Raw genomic sequence first — 22,445 nt, forward strand, 5'->3', positions numbered from 1 at the left:
TTAGCCGCAGTCCAGAGCCTGTTTCCCAGCAACCGAAGCTCAGAACAGTTTTCCTCTGGATACTGTCCCAGCACCAGTTTCATCCAGTTAATTAGTTTCTTTGTAATTAGTCTTAATCGTCTTGTTAGGGGCCCCTGCTGATAACAGCCCAATAGCCAGGAATCCCCAGGTAGAACAAATGAGTCTGGGGGGATGTCAGCCCACTAGCCCTGCATGCATGCCAAGTGGGCATCAGGGGTCTTACAAGGGAGGGCAGTGGGGGAAGGGGGGTGGGGAGAGTGGTTAGAAGGATAGGGGAAGATTTGAGGCAGCCCTCTGCCTCAGTTTTGTGTGTTATCCTGGGCTTTGTCCAAGATGCAGAATTCCAGAAGGGCTGGCCTAGAACCTTGTCCAAGAATGAGGAACGGGCCAGTCAGTCTAACTCCAGGGAAGAAGGACACCTGAGCCTTTCCTTAACTTTGGATTACAGAGGGATTTTGGAGGCAGGGAGCTGACGACCATGGAAGTCATGGGCAGCCAGGAGCAAGGCTGTGGAATTATAAATATGCAGAACAAGGAGCCGCTGCAGGGACAGGTGGTCTTCCTGAGTGCCACTCCACACACAGAAGGGGACAGCATGTGTCTTGTAGCCCTGAGCTGATTTGGAATCTGCTGTCCAAGTGGCCAGTGAGGATCCAAGATGTGTGTTGAGCACTTCCTTAGGACCAAATGCTGTCAGTCACAGGGTGACTGCCACCATCCCCATGTCACAGTGGAGGAAATTGAGACTCAGAAGTTAAGCAGACTTGCCTTGGCATCACAGGAGTAAGTGACAGAACCAGATTCACAGCATAATGTCTCCTGAAGTCACAGTTCGGTGATATTATTTGACGAGAGCACATTCGAATGTTATGTATCTATACCAGGTTTTGGCCTGGGAATTTAGTCCGAGAGCCCAGGGGTGGAGTCTCAGCCTCGGTGGACAATCACTTGGTCCGAAGGCCAGCTCTAGTGTGAGTGTGAGAGTGGATTTGTCATCTGGCCAAGCCTCAGTCCCTCGCTTCACAGACACCCTGTTGGACAGACACATACCACACACACAGCACTATCATTTGCACTGAAGCACAGACTCTAGGACTACATAGAGGAGCCATTTCTTAGTCTCTAAGCTGTGCTGCCTGACCCAGCCCCTGCAGGCCTTGGTGTGAAAGCATGGCACAGAGCAAAAGGGAGGGCATACAACCCACAATGACCTGTGCAGAATGCACACTCTGGGCTCAGGAAAACAGAAGAACCCATCCCAGAGTGGCAGTCCTGAAACTCACTAGGAGCCAATTTGGGGAATCCCTGTCACAGATGGACCAGGAGATTACCTTCTGTGGGGTTGTACCTGATCAGCCATTTGGAAACATGAAGGGACATGTTTCTCAGAGGGCAACAGACCTGGGAACTTAGCTTTCTGAGCCAGAAATCAGGTGACGAGCCCAGCAGGAAATGGAAAAAAGTGTATCCACTGCAGAGACAGGATGGGGTGCTGGCCAGAGAAGGCTATCTCGCTATTTCTTAGAGCTACTCTCGAATTCAGGAAACTTCCAGTCTGGCTGAGATTGGAAAGAATTGTGATTGATCTACTTGAGGGTTTCATTGGCAAAATGTCCCAATTCTCCATCTGAGATGCAGCCATGGCCAGCACAGCCTCTACACCTGCAAAGGGCAGCACGTCAGCCCCCTTGTAAGCCTGTGTGACTCAGGTGGTGTGATGCGTCACCGTTGTGATCTTCCATCTTTATCTCTCTGACCCCTCTTACCTGTGTGCTATTTTGATGGCTACCTAAAAGGAACCACAGCTGTTCTTTGGTTGTTCAGCTAAATTGTTGTTTAATCTTTTCCATCTTCCTCTTTCTGTGCCTGTTCCTGGGTAAGGGGAGCGTAGGGGTGCTGGGACCCCAAGGCCTTGAATGTTGAACAGAATTTGAGGAATGATGATAGAACTGCCGTAGCAGTTCAAATCTCACCAGCCCCCTCTGCTCACATCCACTCTGGAAAGATCGCCAAACCCCCAGCCCCTCTGCCCCTCCTTACTGCTATGATTACACCAGTGGTTCCCAGCCTTTTTGGCATCATGGACCAGTTTCGTGGAAGACCACTTTTTCATGGACGGTGGGAGCAGGGAGGATTATCAGGCATTAGATTCTCATAAGAAGCACACAACTTAGATACCTCACATGCGTGGTTCACAATAGGGTTCGCACTTCTGTGTCCTCCTCTGACAGGAGGCAGAGCTCCACGCACCTGCACTCACCTCCTGCTGTGCAGCCCGGTTATTAACAGGCCACAGACCAGTACCAGTCCGTAGCCCAAGGGTTGGGGACCATTAGTTTACACAGTCAGAGCCGTCCAGACTTCCAGAACCTGTGGAAGATGGTTCCTTCTGCTGAGGAGTACTTGGAAAACTGCTTTCCTTCTAGAAGTAAAGAGATAAACTTGCAAACCAAAAAATCAGGTGGTGGCCCTGCTTTTTTAGAAATGTTAGCCAGCCCAGCAGTGGAGAAAATATTCTGAATCTGGAGCCGGAGCTCTTGGTATGAGGACCCATCAAGGAGTTACATGAAGAAGGTGTTTATTTCAGAAACCTGGTTTTACATCACTGAACCACAAATTCTCTCAAGGATCCAAGAATCCTGTTCCCTCAAGAAGCTCCATCTAGGGTATAAGGAGGTCCCTGCCTGCCCAGAGCAGTTTCGCCTGATCCACTTATTTTGACCGAACCTTACAAGGGAAGAAGCGATTCAGGTTTCCAGTACTGCAGCCCCATTCGTTGATCATAGCAAAGTGGAACTTGAAACTTGTCCTGGATGGGAGGAAAGATACTATGGCTTGGGGTGCTAGAGCTCTGAGAAGGAGTAGAGGAATGTCAAAGGCCTGGTCTAGTACCATCCAGGGAATCAGAGACATGGAGAATCAGCAAGCCAGAAAAATGGGGCTGAGTTTTCTGTGAACCAGCCACAGTGGTTGAACCTTCCCCAGAGGCCCCAAAAGTAGACATCCCCTTAGAATTAGACCTTATTTCTTGCCCCAAACAGGCCAGTGTGTTGAACTCCTGCCCAAACAATCCTCCCACCTTGGCCTCTCAAGGTGCTGGGATTACAGATGTGAGCCACCACGCCCAGCCATGCCGGTGCCATTCTATATGATTATCCTCCTAACTTGCTTTCTCTTTTATGGAGGAAAAAGCATAACAATCAGTTTCAGCCGGCAAGGCAGATGCACTATGGTTGCTATTCTGATGGCTACCTAAAAGGAACATCAGTCAGCAAATCTGTCAAGAACTGGTCCCACTCACCTCTCTAGCCTCATCTATTTCTTGTCTGCTGGAACCCTATACTTGAACCATACTGGATTACGGGTCATTCTTTCCTCATCTGTAAAATGATGGTAGAACCAAGTGATTAATAACTAAAAAGTACTGAGAACCTGGCACGTAGTAAGCACCTATAAATGTTAGCTCTTTTTTCCTAGCATAGTGTCTTGCTTGTAATATACACCTAATAAATTATCTGTTGAATGAAGAGTGAATGAAGTGTATCACCTCACTCTTGCCTCTGATTTTGCACATGCTGCTTCCTCTTCCAAGAATACCCCTCCCTCTCCTTCTTCCCTGACTTACATCTGCACGTCCTTTAAAACTCAACTCAGGTGTCTTCTCTAGCTGGGTGCCTTCCTGGCTATGTGACTCTAACCTGAATCTGGCGTTCCTCATCTGTGCCCATTAAACTGTACTGGATTACTGGCCATTATTTGAGTAATATCCTCCATATCTTCATCTGGAAAATGGAATCATAGTAATACCAGTCTTATAGGCTTGTTAGTTGAACCAAATGATTCACTTTTTTTTTTTTTTTCCTTTGAGTCAGGTCTCACTCTGTCACCCAGGCTGGAGTCCAGTGGCACAATCACGGCCACTGGAGCCTTGACCCGCTGGGCTCAAGTGATCCTTCTGCCTCAGCCTTCCAAGTTGCTGGGACTACAGACACGCACCACCATGCCCAGCCAATTTTTTTATTTATTGTAGAGATGAGGTCTCACCATGTTGCCCAGACTGGTCTCGAACTCCTGGGCTCAGGCAATCTTCTCATCTGGGCCTCCCAAAGTGCTGGGATTTCAGGCATGAACCACCATGCCCAGCCCCAAATGACTCATTTTTATCTTTATAATTGCAGTTATCAGTTTAATGCTATGACCTACTGGTTTGTTTCCCCAATAGATCGTGAGCATTTTGAGAGTGGAGGGAGGAGAATGGTGAATCCAGCCACTCCCTGAAGGGTGCTTATCACATGAGTGCTTGCACTTGTGAATATAATAATTATGTAAAAACTGTGCCTAAAAGTTGTTGAATGTTCACTCTTTCCCATTTATTAAGCTGGATATTTTTTGTGCATTATCCTTTACCTTCACAAAAATCCTAAGCTGTGGAAACAATTATAATTATTCCCTTTTGTAGGTAACAAAACTGAGGCTTAGAATAAATAACTTGCCAAGGTCAAGGTCATAGCAAGGATATGAACACAGGTGTCAGGCCTGCTAACCACTACATTACACTGTCCTTCTATACAAACAGTAGTTTGATATGTGTTCCGTCACTTGCTAGACAATTGTATTTTGTAACTTAACTAATGAACCAGCAACTAAAAGCAAGGAAAACTGAGCTGTTCTTATGAAGTTTGTGTTTTGTTGTAGGTTCGGACAAATGGACCTCCCTAGAAAGAAAACTGTTTAGCAAAGCACTAGCCACTTACAGCAAAGACTTTATTTTTGTACAGAAGATGGTAAGCATAGTTTTCCTCACTGCTCTCTTGAAATTAAATGTGGGAAATAGTACACATAAAGATATTTAGCAATATATGGCTACTGGTTTAACATCCTCCCAAAAAGGATGGATGTCTTTACCCCTCACTGGTGAAGGATGAGCATTGATGTGAGGTGGTCTGACCCCAGTGTTGGGGATGTGGGGAAAACATAGAGAAAAAAAGAGGATTATTTGGACATTGCAGTGGTGGAGGCTTTTTTTTTTTTATGAGTCATGGTCTCACTCTGTCACCTAGGCTGGAATTCAGTGGCTCACCACAGCCTCAATCTCCTGGGCTCAGGCTATCCTTCTACCTCAGCCTCCCAAGTAGCTGGGACTACAGGCATCACCACCATGCCTGGCTAATTTTTTTTTTTTTTTTTTTTTTTTTGCGAAACAGAGTATCGCTATATTACCCAGGCTGGTCTTGAACTCCTGGGCTCAAGCAGTTCTGCCACCTAAACCTCCCAAAATGCTGGGATTACAGACATGAGCCACCATGCCCAGCCAAATAATGCATAATTCTGTCAGAATAACTTGAACTAAGGCTTCTGGTTCACAATCTACATAATTTATTTCATGTATATTTAATCTATAACATTTCTGACAGAATTGTTTTCTGGGAAATTGGGGAGAGGAAGACATGTGGTCTCCCCCTACCTAGTAGATTCTGGTGTTGGCTCCTAATCATAATAACAGTACTAATAAAAATAACAACTTTACATATACAACATTATACAGCAAAATGAAACTTTCACAAAGATGAAGTAGCACTTTATACGATAGATAAAAACGTAACAGGCTTCAATTGGCTGAGAGGTGGTTTAGCCTCAAGAATTAAAACTGTTCAAGAGTGTTTCAACAAATTGATGAATAATGGAGCTATTAAAGATAGTTAAGAGTGTTCAGATACAAGAGAACAGGTCACAGGTGACAGCTCCTGCTGGTCCTAGCTGGGCTGGATGGTGCTGTCCTGGGGTGGCACGTCTCCTGTCCTTCATCTAGGGCCTCGCCTGAATGAGCATCAGAAATCAGCAGATTTGTCTCTGACTTGCCTCCACCTCCATCTCTGCATTTGTTCCTGCCCTTCACTGCCTTGGCAGCCACCTCCCCCTTTGCTACCCCATGTGCCCAGCAGTTCCCTGCCCCCATTTTTTGAGTCACCCTTGCCCCAGGACTGACCTGGCCTAGGCCTTAATCCCTGAAGTCTCCACCCTGTCAATTGATGATGGAGTCTTGTGCTGTGTGTGCCAGGCGATGTGGAGTTGTTTTGTTTTGTTTTGTTTTTGTGTTAGGGTCTCACTCTGTCACCCAGGCTGGAGTGCAGTGACACAATCACAGCTTGCCACAACCTCGACCTCCTGAGCTCAGGCAATTCTTCTACCTCCCAAGTAGCTGGGACTACAGGCATCTGCCACCATGCCCAACTGATTTTTTTTTCTTTTTGTAGAGATGAGGGCTTGCTATGTTGCCCAGGCTGATCTCTAACTCCTGGGCTCAAGCAATCCTCTCACCCTGGCTTCCCAAAGTGCTGGGATTATAGGCATGAGCCACTGCACCTGGCCAATGCCAGTTTTAACAGGAGCTCTCTGGGACAGTATCCTTACTTCCTGGGATGATTCTAATGTGGATGTTCCAGATAAAAGGGGGCAACTTTGAGGAGTCAGAACTTCTGGTGATGTCCCTCTCATCTCACTGTGTAGGTGGCCATGTTCCCACCGCCGAAGTCGAGGGCCAGCCTTTCATCTGCCTCCAGAAGACCCGCATTATCAAACCCCACCTGAGCACAGAGATACATGAACTAAACAAAGGAATGTTTTTGCCTTAAAATGTATATACCATTGCCTCTTGAGGGGTGAACAGGGCAAGGCGTATTTCCTGTAAAATCTAAGCTCCGTCATTGTAACTTTTGCCTTATATTCCCATTCCATTACTAAGGAACGTTTTTCACAAATGGATTTTGAAGGTCAAGTCAGTGAGCTAAACACAATCAAGCATATTAAATGAAAAAGCAGCTGCTCTGTGGGTTAAAAAATGAGTAAGGTCTGTAGGGGATGATCTGAAAAAACTCTAAGCTATACATTGAAAAATATTATTTACAGTGTGCTACCTTTTGTGAGGAAAGATGGTGGGGAGGGAAATATTTTTATGTGTTGGTACATACATAAAGAAGTTCTGGAATGACAACCAAGAAATGAAAACAAGGGGCTGCTTGTGTTACATGGGTGAGGAGTAAGGACAGGCACAGTTAGGAGGCTTTTCACTGTGTACATTTTTTATTGAACTGTATAAACCTATTATAAAATTTGTGGCCAGGTGTGGTGACTCACACCTGTAATCCCAGTGCTTTGGAAGGCCAGTTTGAGACCAGCCTGGGCAACATAGTGAGACCCTGTCTCTACAAAAAATAAAATAAAATTATTAGCTGGGTGCAGTCATGTGCACCGGTAGTCTGGCTACTTGGAAGGCTGAGGTGAGAGGATCTCTTAGAACCCAGGAGTTCCAGGCTGCAGTGAGCTATGATTGCACCACTGTACTCCAACCTGGGCAACAGAGCAAGACACTATCTCTAAATATATAAATAAATCTGTTTCAAAAGTAAATATTCAGAAAAGCTTGCTGGCTTTTACTTGTGACTGGAGCTCACCTTGCACTTGCTTTCCTGGCAGGTGAAGTCCAAGACCGTGGCTCAGTGTGTGGAGTACTACTACACGTGGAAAAAAATAATGCGGCTGGGGCGCAAGCACCGGACACGCCTGGCGGAAATCATCGACGACTGCATGGTGAGTGAAGCTGCTAAGTTGTTCCTCAGGCTGGCGTGGCTCCCGTCCCACGCCCAGGTTAGTAAGTAGCTGGTGTTTGGTTTGGCTTTGCTGCAAGACAGCCAGATAGCTGGAGTGAAGAGGTGACAACAGCCCAGCTCCCGTGCAGGATGCAGGACTTGTCCTCCTGGTCTAAGCAGAGGGAAGGCGTCCTTGGTTCAGTGTTTAGCTACATAGCTGAGGGCTGGCTCACCCTTCAAGACCCATAGGAACCAGGAGAGTTAAGTCAGGATGGTCTCAGCCTTGGCTTGGCTGATTTATAATTAAGTGTCCTGACCTCCTGGAATATTCCTTTCCTGATCCTTCCATGTCATAGATGCTACTGATCTGAGACCATCACAGGCCTCAGAAAGATGAAGGAACCCTGGGATTTTGCCACCGTCTGTATCAAGCATGAGCAAGAGGCACTTGGACCTCAGATAGTGCCAGGAGCTCTCAATCACTGAGGAATTGGTCAGCAATGTGTAGATGATTCCAATCCTGACATCACCATTTATCCCTGGCATTGATGTCCTTCATTAGCAGATAACCCAAAGCCATCTGCATGTTAGATTAAGTATACACTAATGACATAACAAAGGCCAGGCTCAGTGGCTCACACCTGTAAACCCAGCACTTTGGAGGCCAAAGGAAGAGGATTGCTTGAGCCCAGGAGTTCAAGACAAGCCTGGGCAACATAGCAAGACCCCATCTCTACAAAAAAAATCAAAAAATTAGCCAGGTATGGTGGCACACATCTGTAGTCCCAGCTACTCAGGAGGCTGAGGTGGGAGGATCACCTGAGCCCAGGAGGTCAGGGCTGTGGTAAGCCATGATTGTGACTGCCTTTCAGCCTAGATGACAGAGTGAGACCCTGACTCAAAAAAAAAAGAGAGACATAACAAGACCTGGGTACTCTCTGAACCCTATACATGTGGATTTGGTCATTACTATCACTTGTGATCACTTGTGATCTCCTCTCTGCATCCGTAACCAGTGGAAATCTCCTTTTCACACTTTGTGGAAAACATTGCCTACTGTGTATGTGTAGGTAAAAATTATGTCTTACAAAAAATTACTAAACTCTAGCCTCCAACAGCAAAAGTGTTTAGAATCCACAAATTATGTGAATATCTGTAATTGTATTGTCATTCCCAATTGTGCTCCAGTTATAAGGGTTAGCACGTATGTGGGTTATTGTCTTTAACAGACAATTAAATAGCACTTTCTCATATGCCAGATAGTGTGCTAAGGACTTTACAAATATTGACTCATTTAATCCAATCTATTCATTTAATACCAATCCTATGAGATGGGAAACTGAGTCAGAGTGTAAGTTAGCCAGGGTCACACAGCTGGCAAATGTGTTGTCTGAGCCTGATTCCCTTGTGTACTTCAGAGTGGTCAAATGTAATTCTTTTAGAGAAGTATAAAAACACGTGGACTCATCAGTGCTTCAAAGCTTAAGCTCTTAACTAAGAATTGATCTTAGCTGTGAAATATATATACATATTAATTTATATTTGGACCCAAATTCCAGAGAAAATATAAATCTGTGGAATAAAATGATAATGCCATTTTTTCAATCAGAGATGGCAGTATGTTATACTCAGGGTTTCGTGTGACCAAGGCTTTTGTTTGACTGGTCTTTTAATGATTTATTATATCAGAATAGCCTTTACTCATCTGTGGCCTAATGTTTAAAAAAAGCAGTATCAGTCAGGCACAGTGGCTCATGCCTGTAATCCCAGCACTTTGGGAGACCAAGACAGGAAGAGTGCTTGAGGCCAGGAGTGCGATACCAGCATGGGCTACATGGCAAGATCTCATCTCTACAAAAAAATTAAATTTAAAAAAAATTAGCCAGGCTTAGTAACCCGTGCGTGTGCCTGTAGTCCCAGCTTGGGCAACACAGCAAGACCCCATCTCTACAAAAATTTTAGAAGGGAATGATGGTATATACCTGTCATCACAGCTACTTAGGAAGCTGAAGTGAGGGGATCGCTTCAGCCCAGGAGGTTGAGGCTGCAGTAAGCTATGATCCATCACCACACTCCAGCCTGGGTGATAGTGTGAGATCCTGTCTCTTAAAAAAAAAAAAAAAACACCAACAGCAGAACCAGGGTAACCTCCTCTGGCTCAGTCAACTTAAAAAAATTGAAGTCCCACAATGTCAACTGCGATATGTATGTAGTGCTGTAGGTAACCCAAAAATGGTCATCAGCCTCTGCCTCCTCTCCTCACCACCCAGAGCCTATGTCCTGTTGGGAAGATGTAATATACATGAGTAGAAATCTTCCTGCAGGTGTGTTTAAAAGCAGTGTGAGATGAGAATTGGAAAATCTTAGATACAGCCCTAAAGACTGTTCCACCATCTTACAAGCAGAAGGTTGAGACCCAGAGAGGAAAAGGGACTTTCCCACAGTCACACAGAGCATTGCTTTCCAAATGAGTAGAATAGACAGCAAACCAGGAAGCACAAAGAACCTTATCCTGAAAGACCCAGGACCTGGCTCCTGGGCTTGCTGACCTGCAAACGGGGCTGACAATTTAGATGATTTGGGAAGCCCTTTCCAATTCTGGAATATTTTGGCTCTGTTAGTGCTGAGTTTTAAAAGAGGGGAAAATCAGAGACTATGGTCTCAAGGTAAGTGGTGTCTCTTAGGCTTGGGTGTTACCGAGTGCAGAGGACAGTATCTGGCATAATACATGCACCCAGTAAGTATTTGAACGAATGAGCATTTTACCAAGATAGGAGTCACTCTGGTTTGTAGCAACACCTCTGTAAACTCACTGAAGAGAGACAGAACAAACAAACGGCTGGTGAGCAGAGGCATGCCAGTGAAGATGTTTCCACGAGGCAGAGCCACCATCTTGGGCTGACCGGGTAGAAAAGCCCGGGCCAGGGCGTAGCCTCAGATTAGGGAGGTAAGATGAAGACAGTGCCCTAAGGGCCACACCTTCTTGGGCTTATTCACCAGGAGCCAGTATTACACCCTTGTCACTTGTGAGCTTAGGAAGGGCAAAAAAGCTTACGTTGAGATGACTCAGGCCCACAAAAACAAGAAAATCTTGCTTTAAGGCCAGCATGGGAGCTCCCAGCTCCTTCGTGGGCACTGTGTGCACAGTCCACCTTCTGAACATGGTTTGCCAAGTGGAGATGAAGAATTGGGGTCATGCGAGGACTGGGGAGGGTGCAGGAGGCACAGTCCTAGGATGTGCTCCTGCTCTTTATCCTTTGGGTCTGCCTGGGACACTGGGATAGCTCTGGTGTCCTGGATCATATATCTTCAGTGTTTTACTAAAGGGCAGGTGTCCATTTCTCTCCAGATAGAACATGAAGGAATATGCTCAGGTAGCTCAGGGGTTATTGAGGTCTTAAAGGACAGAGGGAAAAATATGACGGTTTGAAAGGAATGGTTGCTCTCTAGCTAGCCGGGAGGTCAACAGAGCACAGTGACTTACTCAGCTGGGGCAGTCTGACTTCCAGCCTCAGTCATCACAGGCACTTTCCCCTTGGAGGCAGAAGAAGGGAGCCCCAGCATAGGCTCGGCAAATGAGGTAGAAGGAGAGGGTGCCAATCACACCTTCTTGTCCCCTGCCTGATCTCGTGCTCCCCGACTCAGGACAAATCTCCTGGAGCTGGCTGTGACCAAATTTCAGCACAATTTAAGAAACCAACTGAGGCAGTTAACTGACTTTGGCAAATAGCGGCCAGGGCTCCAGGGGCAAAGGCAGAGCTCACCCGTGGTGTCTGCATCAGTTTACCTATAGCACAGTCTCCTGACGAGGGCTCAGGAAGCATCCTCCCCTTTGTCATTTGAAGGTAATTGGCTCCAATGGTTTTGAGAGGTTTAGGATCTCTGAGCTATTCACAGATGGACAAATGTGCCCTTGCAGATGTTTGCAGCTGGACCAAGGAGTGAAGAAGGCTGAGATTTTGTCTCAGACAAGCCAGCTTTTGAATCTCAGTTCAGCTTCTTTACCAGCTTTGTAACCTTGAGAGAATTGCTTCTCTGGCCAATTTCCTCATTTATTTAAAAAAGAAAAATACACAGTGTTGTGAGAACTAGAAATGTGTGTGTGTGATGTATGATTCATAGCATTTAATACACTGTCATCATTACTGTTAGTGACCATGACACTCAAATGTGTGTCTTTGAGCAACTTTGGGTTGTTGAGGGTTTGTATTCTAACTTACCAGCTTCTTGTAATATAAGTCCCAGAAATAAATATATCACCCTCCTCAAGAAACTCTAATTGTGAACATTCAAGGTTTTGAGCACCATCTTCAACATACGACCTCCTCCCTCATCCTGTATCTGCCCACCTTTTACTCATTCTGGGGTATTACTAAATATCTCATTTCACAATACATCATAAAATAGCCAGCTTGTTGATACAAAGTTCTACATATTAAGATTTTTGAAGCTGGGCTCGGTGGCTCAACCTGTAATCCCGCGCCTTTGGGAGGCTGAAGTGAGTGGATTGCCTGAGCCCGCAGGTTCGAGACCTGCCTGGGCCCGCAGGTTCGAGACCTGCCTGGGCAGTGAGACCTCATCTCTACAATAAATCAAAAACTCAGCAGGGCATGGTAGCGCATGCCTGTAATTCCGGCTACTTGGAAGGCTGAGGCGGAAGGATCACCGGAACCCAGTAGGTCGAGGCTGTGGTGACTGGGAGCGGCCACTGCACTCCAGTCTGGGTGACAGAGTGAGACTCCAACTCAAAAAAAAAAAAAAGAAAGATTTTTGTCCTCCTATCTTTTAATCTCTTAGTCATTTTGGTGAGTCATATGGCTTGATGATAAATCATTTTGTGATTTATAGATTGCCAATTGAAATAGTACCTATCTAAATTCCCAAGACATATATAAAGTACAGTGTAATCTATAATTCTATAACAATATAAACTGTTTCTTCTAAGATTTTTTTTTTTTTGAGTCAGAGTCCTACTCTCTCACTCTGGCTGGAGTGTAGTGGCATATCACAGCCATTGCAGCCTCGGCATGCTGGGCTCAAGCAATCCTTCTGCCTCAGCCTTCCAAGTAGCTGGAACTACAGGTGTGTGCCACCACACCCAGCTATTTTTTTTTAATTTATTGTAGAGATGAGGTCTCGCCAAGTTGCCGAGGCTGGTTTTAAACCCTGGGCTCAGGCATTCCTCTCTCCTTGGCCTCCCAAAGTGCTGGGATTACAGGCATGAACCACTACACCCGGTCTTCTAAGAATTTTTAAGGCCGGGACTCGATGATTCAGCCTTTAATCCCAGCAACTTTGGAGGCCGAGGCGAGTGAATTGCCTGAGCCCACAGGTTTGAGACCAGCCTGGGCAACTTGGTGAGACCTCGTCTCAACAATAAACCAAAAATTAGCCGGGCATGGTAGCGCACACCTGTAGTTCTGGCTACTTGGAAGGCTGAGGCAGAAAGATCACCGAAGCCCAGCAGGTCAACGCTGGGGTGGCCATGAGCATGCCACTGCACTCCAGGCTGGGCGACAAAGTGAGACTCCAACTCAAAAAACAAAAAAGAATTTTTTAAGCCAAACAATGACATTGTGAGAAAATTGTAATTAGAATAAGTGCCATGAAACAAACACCATTGTCATTAAAAGTTCATTTTAACTACCAAAGTGTAGGCTATGGTCTGCTTAATATTTGAGACCACAAAGTCCCCAGTTCTATGAAGGAATGGGAAAACCCATAGAGTTTAACATTATATGATTTTGCCTGAAACCCTTTGGAACTGAAAGATGGTGAATTCCTACATGAATAAGAGCATCTACATGAAATCAGCCTGTCTGTCCTATACTAGCAAGAAGTCCAGGTTCTGTGATAAACCACTCCATCAAATGTGTTAGGCCTGTGTCCGTGTTCATTGAGGTCTTCCAGCCCATGTAACTATTACAAATTAATCCTGTTTAACCCACTGGAAACTGGGACCATATCTTAAATAATTTTTGTTCATGCATCATCTCGAACATGCATATATTGATATTAAGTATGGACAGTTCTGAAACGGAGGTGGTTATTAACTGCCTCATACTGGCTGGAATTGTCTTTCTCACACACATCCCCTGAATCCAAACTGGAGAGAAGAAGCTTGTGGTTTTTGGACAGGATACCATGACTCAGAAGTCTTTGTTCTTCCTGGAAATTCTTGCTTCTGGGTTCTAACTCATAGGTTCCCCAGACTTACATCGCTGTCAGGGGTAAAGCAAGCTGGATCCCTTGTACTTTAAGCAATGGGTGCACAGAGAGAGCCCGGCAGAGACGAATGGGCTGTCAGATCAGAGGCAGCTGGACATGCTTTTTCGTTCCTCGTTTGTAAGCTGGGAGGACCGTTTACAGCGTACTTGGTGGCATGGTAAATGTGAAAGCACTTTGTAAACTGTAAAACATAAGCTGAAATAGGCTGACGGAACAGAGAATTCCCTTTCTCTGGTCTTCAGCCCTTTCTGGGCCTGCATCCCTCACCCCTTCCCTGGTAAGAGTGAAGAGAGCAGGATAAAGTAGTTCATTGAGCAAGAGATAGAATGAGCGCCTCCTGGTCCCGCCCTTCCTTCCAACACACCCAGGGCACACACCCTACACCACCCCAGGAATGTACTATGTTGTTTCTCTTGAGGAGGACAGGGACCCTCTGCTTAATTCTCCACGTGGCTGCTATTCTGAAGAGGGTAGAGGGGACATGGAAGCAGGGTGAATCATTATTCATAGGAAGTGTTTTTCTTTTTCTTTTTCATAAAATACCTCTGGTAGGAGAAAATGAGTAAATAGAAGCATTGAATACTTTGCTTTGTGCAAGCCCATGGTCAGAGACAAAAGAAAAAGCACACAGTAAATAAAAGCGATGTTCCCCTTCCACTTTCTCTCCTTTCATTCTGTGTTCTGACAGGACCAGAGTGGGATCTCCCCGGGTGCCACGCACTTCCACAACCGCGGGTCAAATCCAGCATCTTATGTGGCAGTGTAATAAAGCCTGTAAGACAAACCAGTACGGGTATTCAGTCCCTCTCCAAGGAGGTTTTCGCTGTACTGTTAGTGCTAAAAAACCCTCCTCTCTGCAGTGAGGAGACAGCTACTCACAAGCAGGACAGCCTGCCTGGGGTGGGTTTGTTTATTTGTTTGTTTGTTTGTTGAGTCAGAGTCTCTCACTCTGTCCCCTCGATTGGAGTGCAGTGGCATGATCACGATGATCACGGCTCATGGCAGCCTCGACCTCCTGGGCTCAGGCAATCCTTCCATCTCAGCCTCCCGAGTAGCTGGGACTACAGTCACATGCCACCGTGCCCAGCTACTTATTTTATTTTTTGTAGGGATGAGGTTTTACCATCTTTCCCAGGCTGCTGCCTGGTTTTTAGTCATTTTCAAGATCTCGTAGTCTTATACAAAAGGGGGAGTTTCTTACACACAGAAATCTCTCCTTTCTTCCTCAATATATTTTTATATAAATGATCAGGGACTTACTTCCTTGACCTCAAAATTCCAAGCGTCCAGAGACCAACCTTTTAGAGATTGTGCCCAGCAGGCTCTGTCACCTATTCCTTATGCCAAGAGTGTCACAACCCCAAAGTCCAGCCCCTCTCTCCTCTACTGGTCTGTGAGTTCTGTTTATCACTAAAAATGCCATTTGGGGGTTTCCCCTTCTTGCTTTTATTACCTTCACACTAGACAAGTGAAGAAGAGGAAGAGTTAGAGGAGGAGGAGGAAGACCTGGAAGAAGATAGGAAATCTACAAAAGAAGAGGAGAGTGAGGCGCCGAAGTCGCCGGAGCCACCACCAGTCCCCCTCCCGGCTCCCTCGGAGGGGCCACCTCTGCAGGCCCTCAGCCAGCCCTCGGGCTCCTTCATCTGTGAAATGCCCAACTGTGGGGCTGTAAGTGTCTCTGTGTTATCCAGGGATCTGGGACCAGCGAGGGCCACACAGCTGTGCCTGGCTTTAAGAGATGATGCATTGTCAAAACATTTCCAGCAATGAAAGTTTGGCAGAGGGCACTGTTGCCCTTGTTTTCTTATTCATTTGACCAACAGGTGTTTACAAAGTGCGGGTTCTGTGTCAGGTATGATTCTGTGTGTTGACACAAAGAAGGTCCTTGTGCCCAGGAAGTGAGAGCTTCCAAGCCCTGCAGTGAGTGTTGGCCTCCAGAACATACAAAGGGGACCCCAAAAAACCCCGGAATTTATTTATAAAAATTGTATATGTATTCTTACCTGTTTAAACTTCAGTCACCTTCAAAGTACTCTCCTCTGGATGCAATACATCTATCAAGACACTTTTTCCGCTGCTCAAAACAGTTTTTGAACTTGTCAGGTTTGATGCCCTTTGGTTCTTCTGCATTTTTTGTTTCACCTCTTACACATGGGCAAAACCTTTCCCTTTGAGGACTTTTTTCATCCAGGGAAATAAAAAAAAGTCGCTTGCGGTGAGATTGATTGAATAGGGAGAGTGGGGCATGGGTGTCATACTGTTGAACACATGGGTCAACAACTCAGCGCAATGTGAGCAGGTGTGTCGTCATGGTGGAAGAACCAGTCACCTGTTTGCCACAACCTGGGACGTTTCTTCCTCAAATTGTGATACAACCTTCTCAAAATTTCCAGGTAAAAAACTTTGGTTGACCATTTGATCCAGAGGAACAAATTTCGAGTGTACCACAAGGGGCCTGCCCTCCTAAAGATAATTCCGGGGTTTTTTTTTGTTTGTTTTTTGTTTTTTTTGCATCCCCCTCATACACTCCACGTTTCCTGGAGCCTCTGCACTCCCCTGGGCTGTGTGTCACACAAACTTGTGCCCTGTCAATATGCATTTAAATGCACCTGGGGAAGTCAGGTGTGCTGGAGCATGGATGTAGTCCCAGCTACTCGAGAGGCTGTGGCATAAGGATTGCTTGAGTGCAGGAAGTGAGCTATGATCACACCACTGCACTCCAGCCTGGACAACAGTGAGACACCATCTGTAATAAATAAATAAATACATACATAAATAAAATGCACTAAGAGAGCCCATAGACAAGGATCATTCTTTTATTACATAATTACTTGCCCCCACTGTCTTTGGTTTTACCTGTCTGGAAGGTTTTGCATTTCATATTTCATAAAGTATTACTAATTCAAATATCACTAATTTGAAATTTTAGAGAGCTGTTAAAAAGATTTAACTAAAGTTTATGTCTGTACTCTGTGTGGGGGTAAAATTTACAAGTACGCTAATCATATAAACAGGCTGAAGAGGAGTGTGTATAACCACTTGGTTGACTAATTTTCAAGTTGTTTAGAAGCATAATTTAGCAAAAATAAAATAAGTTAACTGTTTGGTTATTTTTTGCACTTAAGAAAGGCCTTACAGAATCTGCACTGGCTTAGTCTAAGGTTCTATTTGCTTTGTTTTTGTTTTTGTTTTTTTGAGTCCAAGAGTCTCACTGTCGCCCAGGCTGGATTGCAGTGGCACGATCACAGCTCACCGCAACCTCAACTTCCTGAGCTCGAGTGATCCTTCCCCCTCAGCCTTCCAAGTAGCTGGGACTGCAGGCCTGGGCCACCTTGCCAGGCTAATTTTTCTGACTTTTTGTAGAGATGAGGTCTCGCTATGTTGCTTAGGCTGATCTTGAACTCCTGGGCTCAAGCAATCCTCCCGTGTTGGCCTCCCATAGTGCTAAGATTGTGGATTATGCTCCATGAGTATTTTAAAGGGTATTTCTGAAAGTTGTTTACTTTGGACTCTCAATGTCCTACAGGTGCCCCATGAGTCTGAATTAGTGGACTTTCCCCAAATCTATCCAAGGCACACCTGTATAGGTGAGCTCCAAAAATGAGAATGTTGCTTCTTTCACAAGAAACCCCATTCTCCCCAAGTATTGTCTTTGCTTATACATGGTGTAGAATTGGAACTGTTTTCCACAGTGTATTGAATGCTGCTCATTGAGTCTGTCACTTTGACAAAGAAAGCAGCAATCTTTAAAATATGTAGATCCTAATGCAGAAATTCACTTGGTTTACATTTAAGAAAAAATGAAAAAGTAAAAAAAAAATTTTTTTTTAAGACATTTTGCTTTGGAGAGGACAGAAGAAATTGCTAGCTCGTTTCCATCTCTGATGTTTAATGACCTGACCTCTTCACACCCTCGTTGCATTTTGTATGGAGTGCTTCAGTGCAGGGATGATTATGATGTGACTTGAAGTGATGGTATTTCTTGGTGAATTTGTTCAGAAATTGATGATTCCTTAACTCAGAGTTTTTGGTGTACAGTAAATCATTTGCTGAGTGGGAGTCATCTTTTACTTTTCCCGATCAGAAATGCTCAGCAAGATGGATATTTTTTAATGACTTTTTGAGATCTCGGGGAAACTCATGCTGGTTTGTTCTTTGCCTAACAACAGAAACTTTGGTTGCTAAATCAGCAATAGATTTCTTTCTCTGTAAGAAAATCTACAAAGCTCATGAACTTCATGCAGAGCAACCACTGCAACTGGTACTCCCTTTAGCTGATGAATTTAACTGGAAGTTGGGGCTTTTGGGATTCAGGGGCCTGGATTACATCCCTTTACAGCAGTGGTTCTGAAGTGGGGATCATTTGTTCTCCAAGGACACTGGCAATGTCTAGAGACATTTTTGTCAAGACTGGGGAGGTGCTGCTAGCATCTCTAGATGACCAGAGATGTTGCTAACCGTCTTATATGACACAGCCCCCCACAACAAAGGCTAAAGTGTTAGTGGTGTGGAACTTAAGAAACCCTGATGTATGTATGGCAGGCTTCCAAATGCTGCCCAGGTCCTCGCTCTTTTCATTATTCTGTATTAATATGTGGGGGTCTTAAACATTGCTTCAACTGTAGATTACTAATTGAGGTTATATATGCCATATAGAATATGTCAAAGCACCTAATTGGTGTCTTTCAAACTGTGTTTCTTGGGGGCGCTAGGCTTCCTGGGAGTGGGTAGAGCTGAGCAAATGGGCTCAATCTGGGCTGCCGTTTCCATTTCAGCCAGAGCACTTTTGCTTGTAACTTGAGCTTGAGTTTTTGAGTAAAACATGATTTTTAGAAAAGAAAGAGGGAGGGCCAGGCGTGTTGGCTCACACCTATAATCCCAGCACTTTGGGAAGCCAAGGCGAGAGGTTTGCTTGAGTCCAGAAGTTTGAGACCAACCTGAGGAACATAGTGAGACCTTGTCTCTGTTTTAAAATATTTTTTTAAAGAAAAGAAAGAAGGAAGGGAGGGTGGGAGGGAGGGAGAAGGAAAATGGGAAGGAGGGAGGAAGATTGTTTTCAACTTTAAAAAGAAGTTTGGGCCGGGCCGGTGGCTCAAGCCTTCAATTCCAGCACTTCGGGAGGCCGAGGTGAGGGGATTGCCTGAGCCCACAGGTTCGAGACCCCCCTGGGCAACTTGGCGAGACCTCATCTCTACAATAAATCAAAAAATTAGCTGGGTGTGGTACCGTGCACCTGTAGTTCTGGCTACTTAGAAGGCTGAGATTGAAGGATGGCCTGAACCCAGCGGGTCAACACTGGGGTGGCCATGAGCATGCAACTGCACTCCAGCCTGGGTGACGGAGTAAGACTCCAACTCAAAAAAAAAATTTTGTTTTGAAAGCTGGTCCAACTCCATTTTACAGATGGAAAAAATAAAGCATATAGAGGGAAATGGCCTAATGGCTTTCCTGCTTGTTCTGAGAGAGCTGCTTCTAGACCCCCAATCTCTTGATGTCTAGATGGTAGCCTGTCCTTAATGCATGCCACATCGCCTCTTGTCTTCTGCCAGTAACAATGATGTGGTTTTTATTGGCACTGTATTTGTGGTTGTGGTATTTGATTCTTACTTTTTGTGGCATATACCAAGTGTGCTTAGGTAAAACCCTTGTGCCCCATCATTAGACACTGTTTCAAATATCCCATGTTTACCACTGAGTAACTAATAACCCTAATTTCCTTTTCAGGACTGTAGATGTCATGTCACTCCCTTTCTTCCCCAGGTGTTCAGCTCCCGTCAGGCACTGAATGGCCATGCCCGCATCCATGGAGGCACCAACCAGGTGACCAAGGCCCGAGGTGCCATCCCCTCTGGGAAGCAGAAGCCTGGCACAGCCCAGAGCGGGTACTGCTCGGTGAAGAGCTCGCCCTCTCACAGCACCACCAGCGGCGAGACAGACCCCACCACCATCTTCCCCTGCAAGGAGTGTGGCAAGTAGGTGCAGTGGAACCAGGGACAGAATCTAAGTCTATGATGAATCATTGCTCTGTGGGGGCCAGGCCAAGATGGTCTAAGGTTTCCTCAACCAGAAAAAGAACCAAGACTCTCAAAACTTTTTGTACTACCCTTGGGATCTGTATGGTGGACTTTGTCTCTGACTTAGATATGGCCATTCTGTTGTCTTAGAGCCCGGTAAGGATGGACATCTTGAGACAGTGACCAAAGTTCACTCTTTTCCAGAAATGAGGGGTAGGACTCTGATTCCCATTCCTTACCTGCACACATAAACCGTATTCACTAGTGTCACTCTCTTTAGAACACCTAATCAGGAACTCTCTGTAGCAGAGATGACTCATATGTGGTGCCCCTACCACTATTGCTCACTTCTGTGCCCAGGACAGACATCACTAATCAATTCCCACACTCCTTGCTATCACATTAATACAAGACCTCAAATCCTTTTCATTATAATCAAGCTGGCACAACCAATGAATCAGGGTTGGCACATGAAATAAAATCTGTTATCCACTCTTTTAGGTATAATTTAAAACAATATGCCGGGCACAGTGGCTCATGCCTATAATCCCAGCATATTGGGAGGCTGAGGCAGGAGGATTTGTTGAGCCCAGGAGATTGAGACCAACCTAGGCAACATAGCGAGACCTCATCTCTACAAAAAAATTTAAAAATCAGCCAGGCATGGTGGCACATACCTGTAGTCCCAAGTACTTAGGAGACTGAGGCAGAAGGATAACCTGAGCCCAGGAAGTCATGGCTGTGAGCTGTGATCATGCCACTGCACTCTAGCCTGTGTGACAGAGCGAGAACCTGACTCAAATAAAAATAAGTTAAACAACAACTAAATGGGAAAAGTGCCAGGACCTGGTAATTATCACAGCTAATGTTTACTGAGCACTTATTTTGTTACATACTTTATGTGCGTGAACTTATTTACTCCTCACACAGAAGTTGTAGTGATGCAGACACCTTGTTTCTCCTTGTTTTGCAAATAAGCATTTAAAGTTAGGTGAAATGACTTGCCCCAAGTCATACCACCAGTGGAGAGTAGGGCTGAGATCTGAACCCAGCTTTGCCTGAATGCAGAACCTGGGCTCCTAAGGGTGGCTCTGTCCTTTGGGTTTGCTTTGTCTGTTTATTTACCTTAGGGAGAAAATATCACTGAGGGTGGGATGCACGATCCCCTCCCACAACATCCAGTGGCGAATTCCAGTTGACTCTCAGTGAGTCTGCCCGAGTGGAAGGGTATCACACTGTCACGAGTGACATCCTGCAGGAGCCTTGCTGAGTTCCTCTTCTCATGACTCCTAGTCCCTCAGACATAAAGAGAAGAGCTATCCGGAGAGATGCTGACCAGGTGGCTGCCAGAACTCCACCAGGAAAACATCCCCAGTGAGATCAGCAAGGCCAAGTGGGGCCTCTCCTTACACGTCCTCACAGAATATAGCTGGCAGCTTAATCGGTGCCCTTTATCGGTGTTCACTGTTGGCCTAGCACTGATTTAAAGGACTTTTTTAGTCCATTGTGTGTTTCTGGAATCACTCACTGGGTAAACTTTAAGGAAAAGAAATGTATTCGTATAGCTCTGGAGGCTGGGAAGTTCAAGGTTGAGGGGCCAGCATCTGGCAAGGGCCTTCTTGCTGAGTCATCCCATAGCAGGACAAGGAGAAGGCAAGAGAGAGCAGGGGGTTGAGCTCACAGCCTCCAGCCCTTTGATAAGCCGCATGAATCCATTCATGAAGTAGAGCCCCCCTGCCTTCAACATCTCCTATGAGGCCTCACCTCCTAGCACGGTTGCACTGGGGTTAAGTTTCCAACACATGCTTTTTGGGGGACACATGGACACATTCAGCCCACAGCATACATACTGATTTTAATCTTTAAAATAGTCTTATGAGCCGGGCTCAGTGGCTCAGCCTGTAATCCCGCATCTTTGGGAGGCTGAGGTGAATGGATTGCCTGAGTCCGTGGGTTCAAGACCCGCCTGGGCAGCGAGACCTCATCTCTACAATAAATCAAAAAATCAGCCGGGCGTGGTAGTGCATGCCTGTAATTCCGGCTACTCGGAAGGCTGAGGCGGAAGGATCACCGGAGCCCAGCAGGTTGAGGCTGACGGCCACAGCACTCCGGTCTGGGCGACAGAAAAATTAGTCTTATAATGCAGGTACTTCTAGTAGCTTTTTATTTTTTTCCTTTAGTCAGTGTCTCTCTCTGTCCTCCACTCAGTCTAGATGGAGTATAGTGGCACTATCATGATGACTCACTGCAGCCTCAACCTCCTGGGCTCAGGTGGTCCTTCTGCCTTGGCCTCTCAAGTAGCTGGGACTACAGGCATGCGCCACCACACATGGCTTAGTTTTTGTTTTTTTGTTTTTTGTAGAGACACGCTCTTGCTGGCCCAAAGCAATCCTCCTACCTCAGTCTCCCAAAGTGCAGGGATTATAGGCAAGCCAGTAGCTTCTTTTTTACAGGTAGAAACTGAGACACAGAAAGGGGAAGCTGCTTGTTGTGGTATGCACAGCGAGTGGCCAGGGGGGATTCAGATCATGCTGAGCCTGGTGCCCTTAGCCTCTGTGCCACGCTGCCTCTGAGTAAACCCAGCTGAGCTCAGTGG

The 22,445-nt window shown here is 45.7% G+C and overlaps 1 protein-coding gene across 1 annotated transcript in view; it reads left to right on the top strand.

The window, feature by feature from the left end:
- TRERF1 (transcriptional regulating factor 1) overlaps positions 1-22,445 on the top strand; it is a 223,193-nt gene that overhangs the window by 196,457 nt on the left and 4,291 nt on the right. The window contains exons 14-17 of the mRNA XM_008062571.2: positions 4,717-4,805; positions 7,495-7,608; positions 15,300-15,503; positions 19,596-19,807. Coding sequence (XP_008060762.1) covers positions 4,717-4,805; positions 7,495-7,608; positions 15,300-15,503; positions 19,596-19,807 — 619 coding nt within the window. The remainder of the gene's footprint in view (positions 1-4,716; positions 4,806-7,494; positions 7,609-15,299; positions 15,504-19,595; positions 19,808-22,445) is intronic.

Source organism: Carlito syrichta, unplaced genomic scaffold (genome assembly GCF_000164805.1).
Source record: "Carlito syrichta isolate Samal-C Ts95f unplaced genomic scaffold, Tarsius_syrichta-2.0.1 Scaffold305755, whole genome shotgun sequence".
Classification (NCBI taxonomy): Eukaryota; Metazoa; Chordata; class Mammalia; order Primates; family Tarsiidae; genus Carlito; species Carlito syrichta.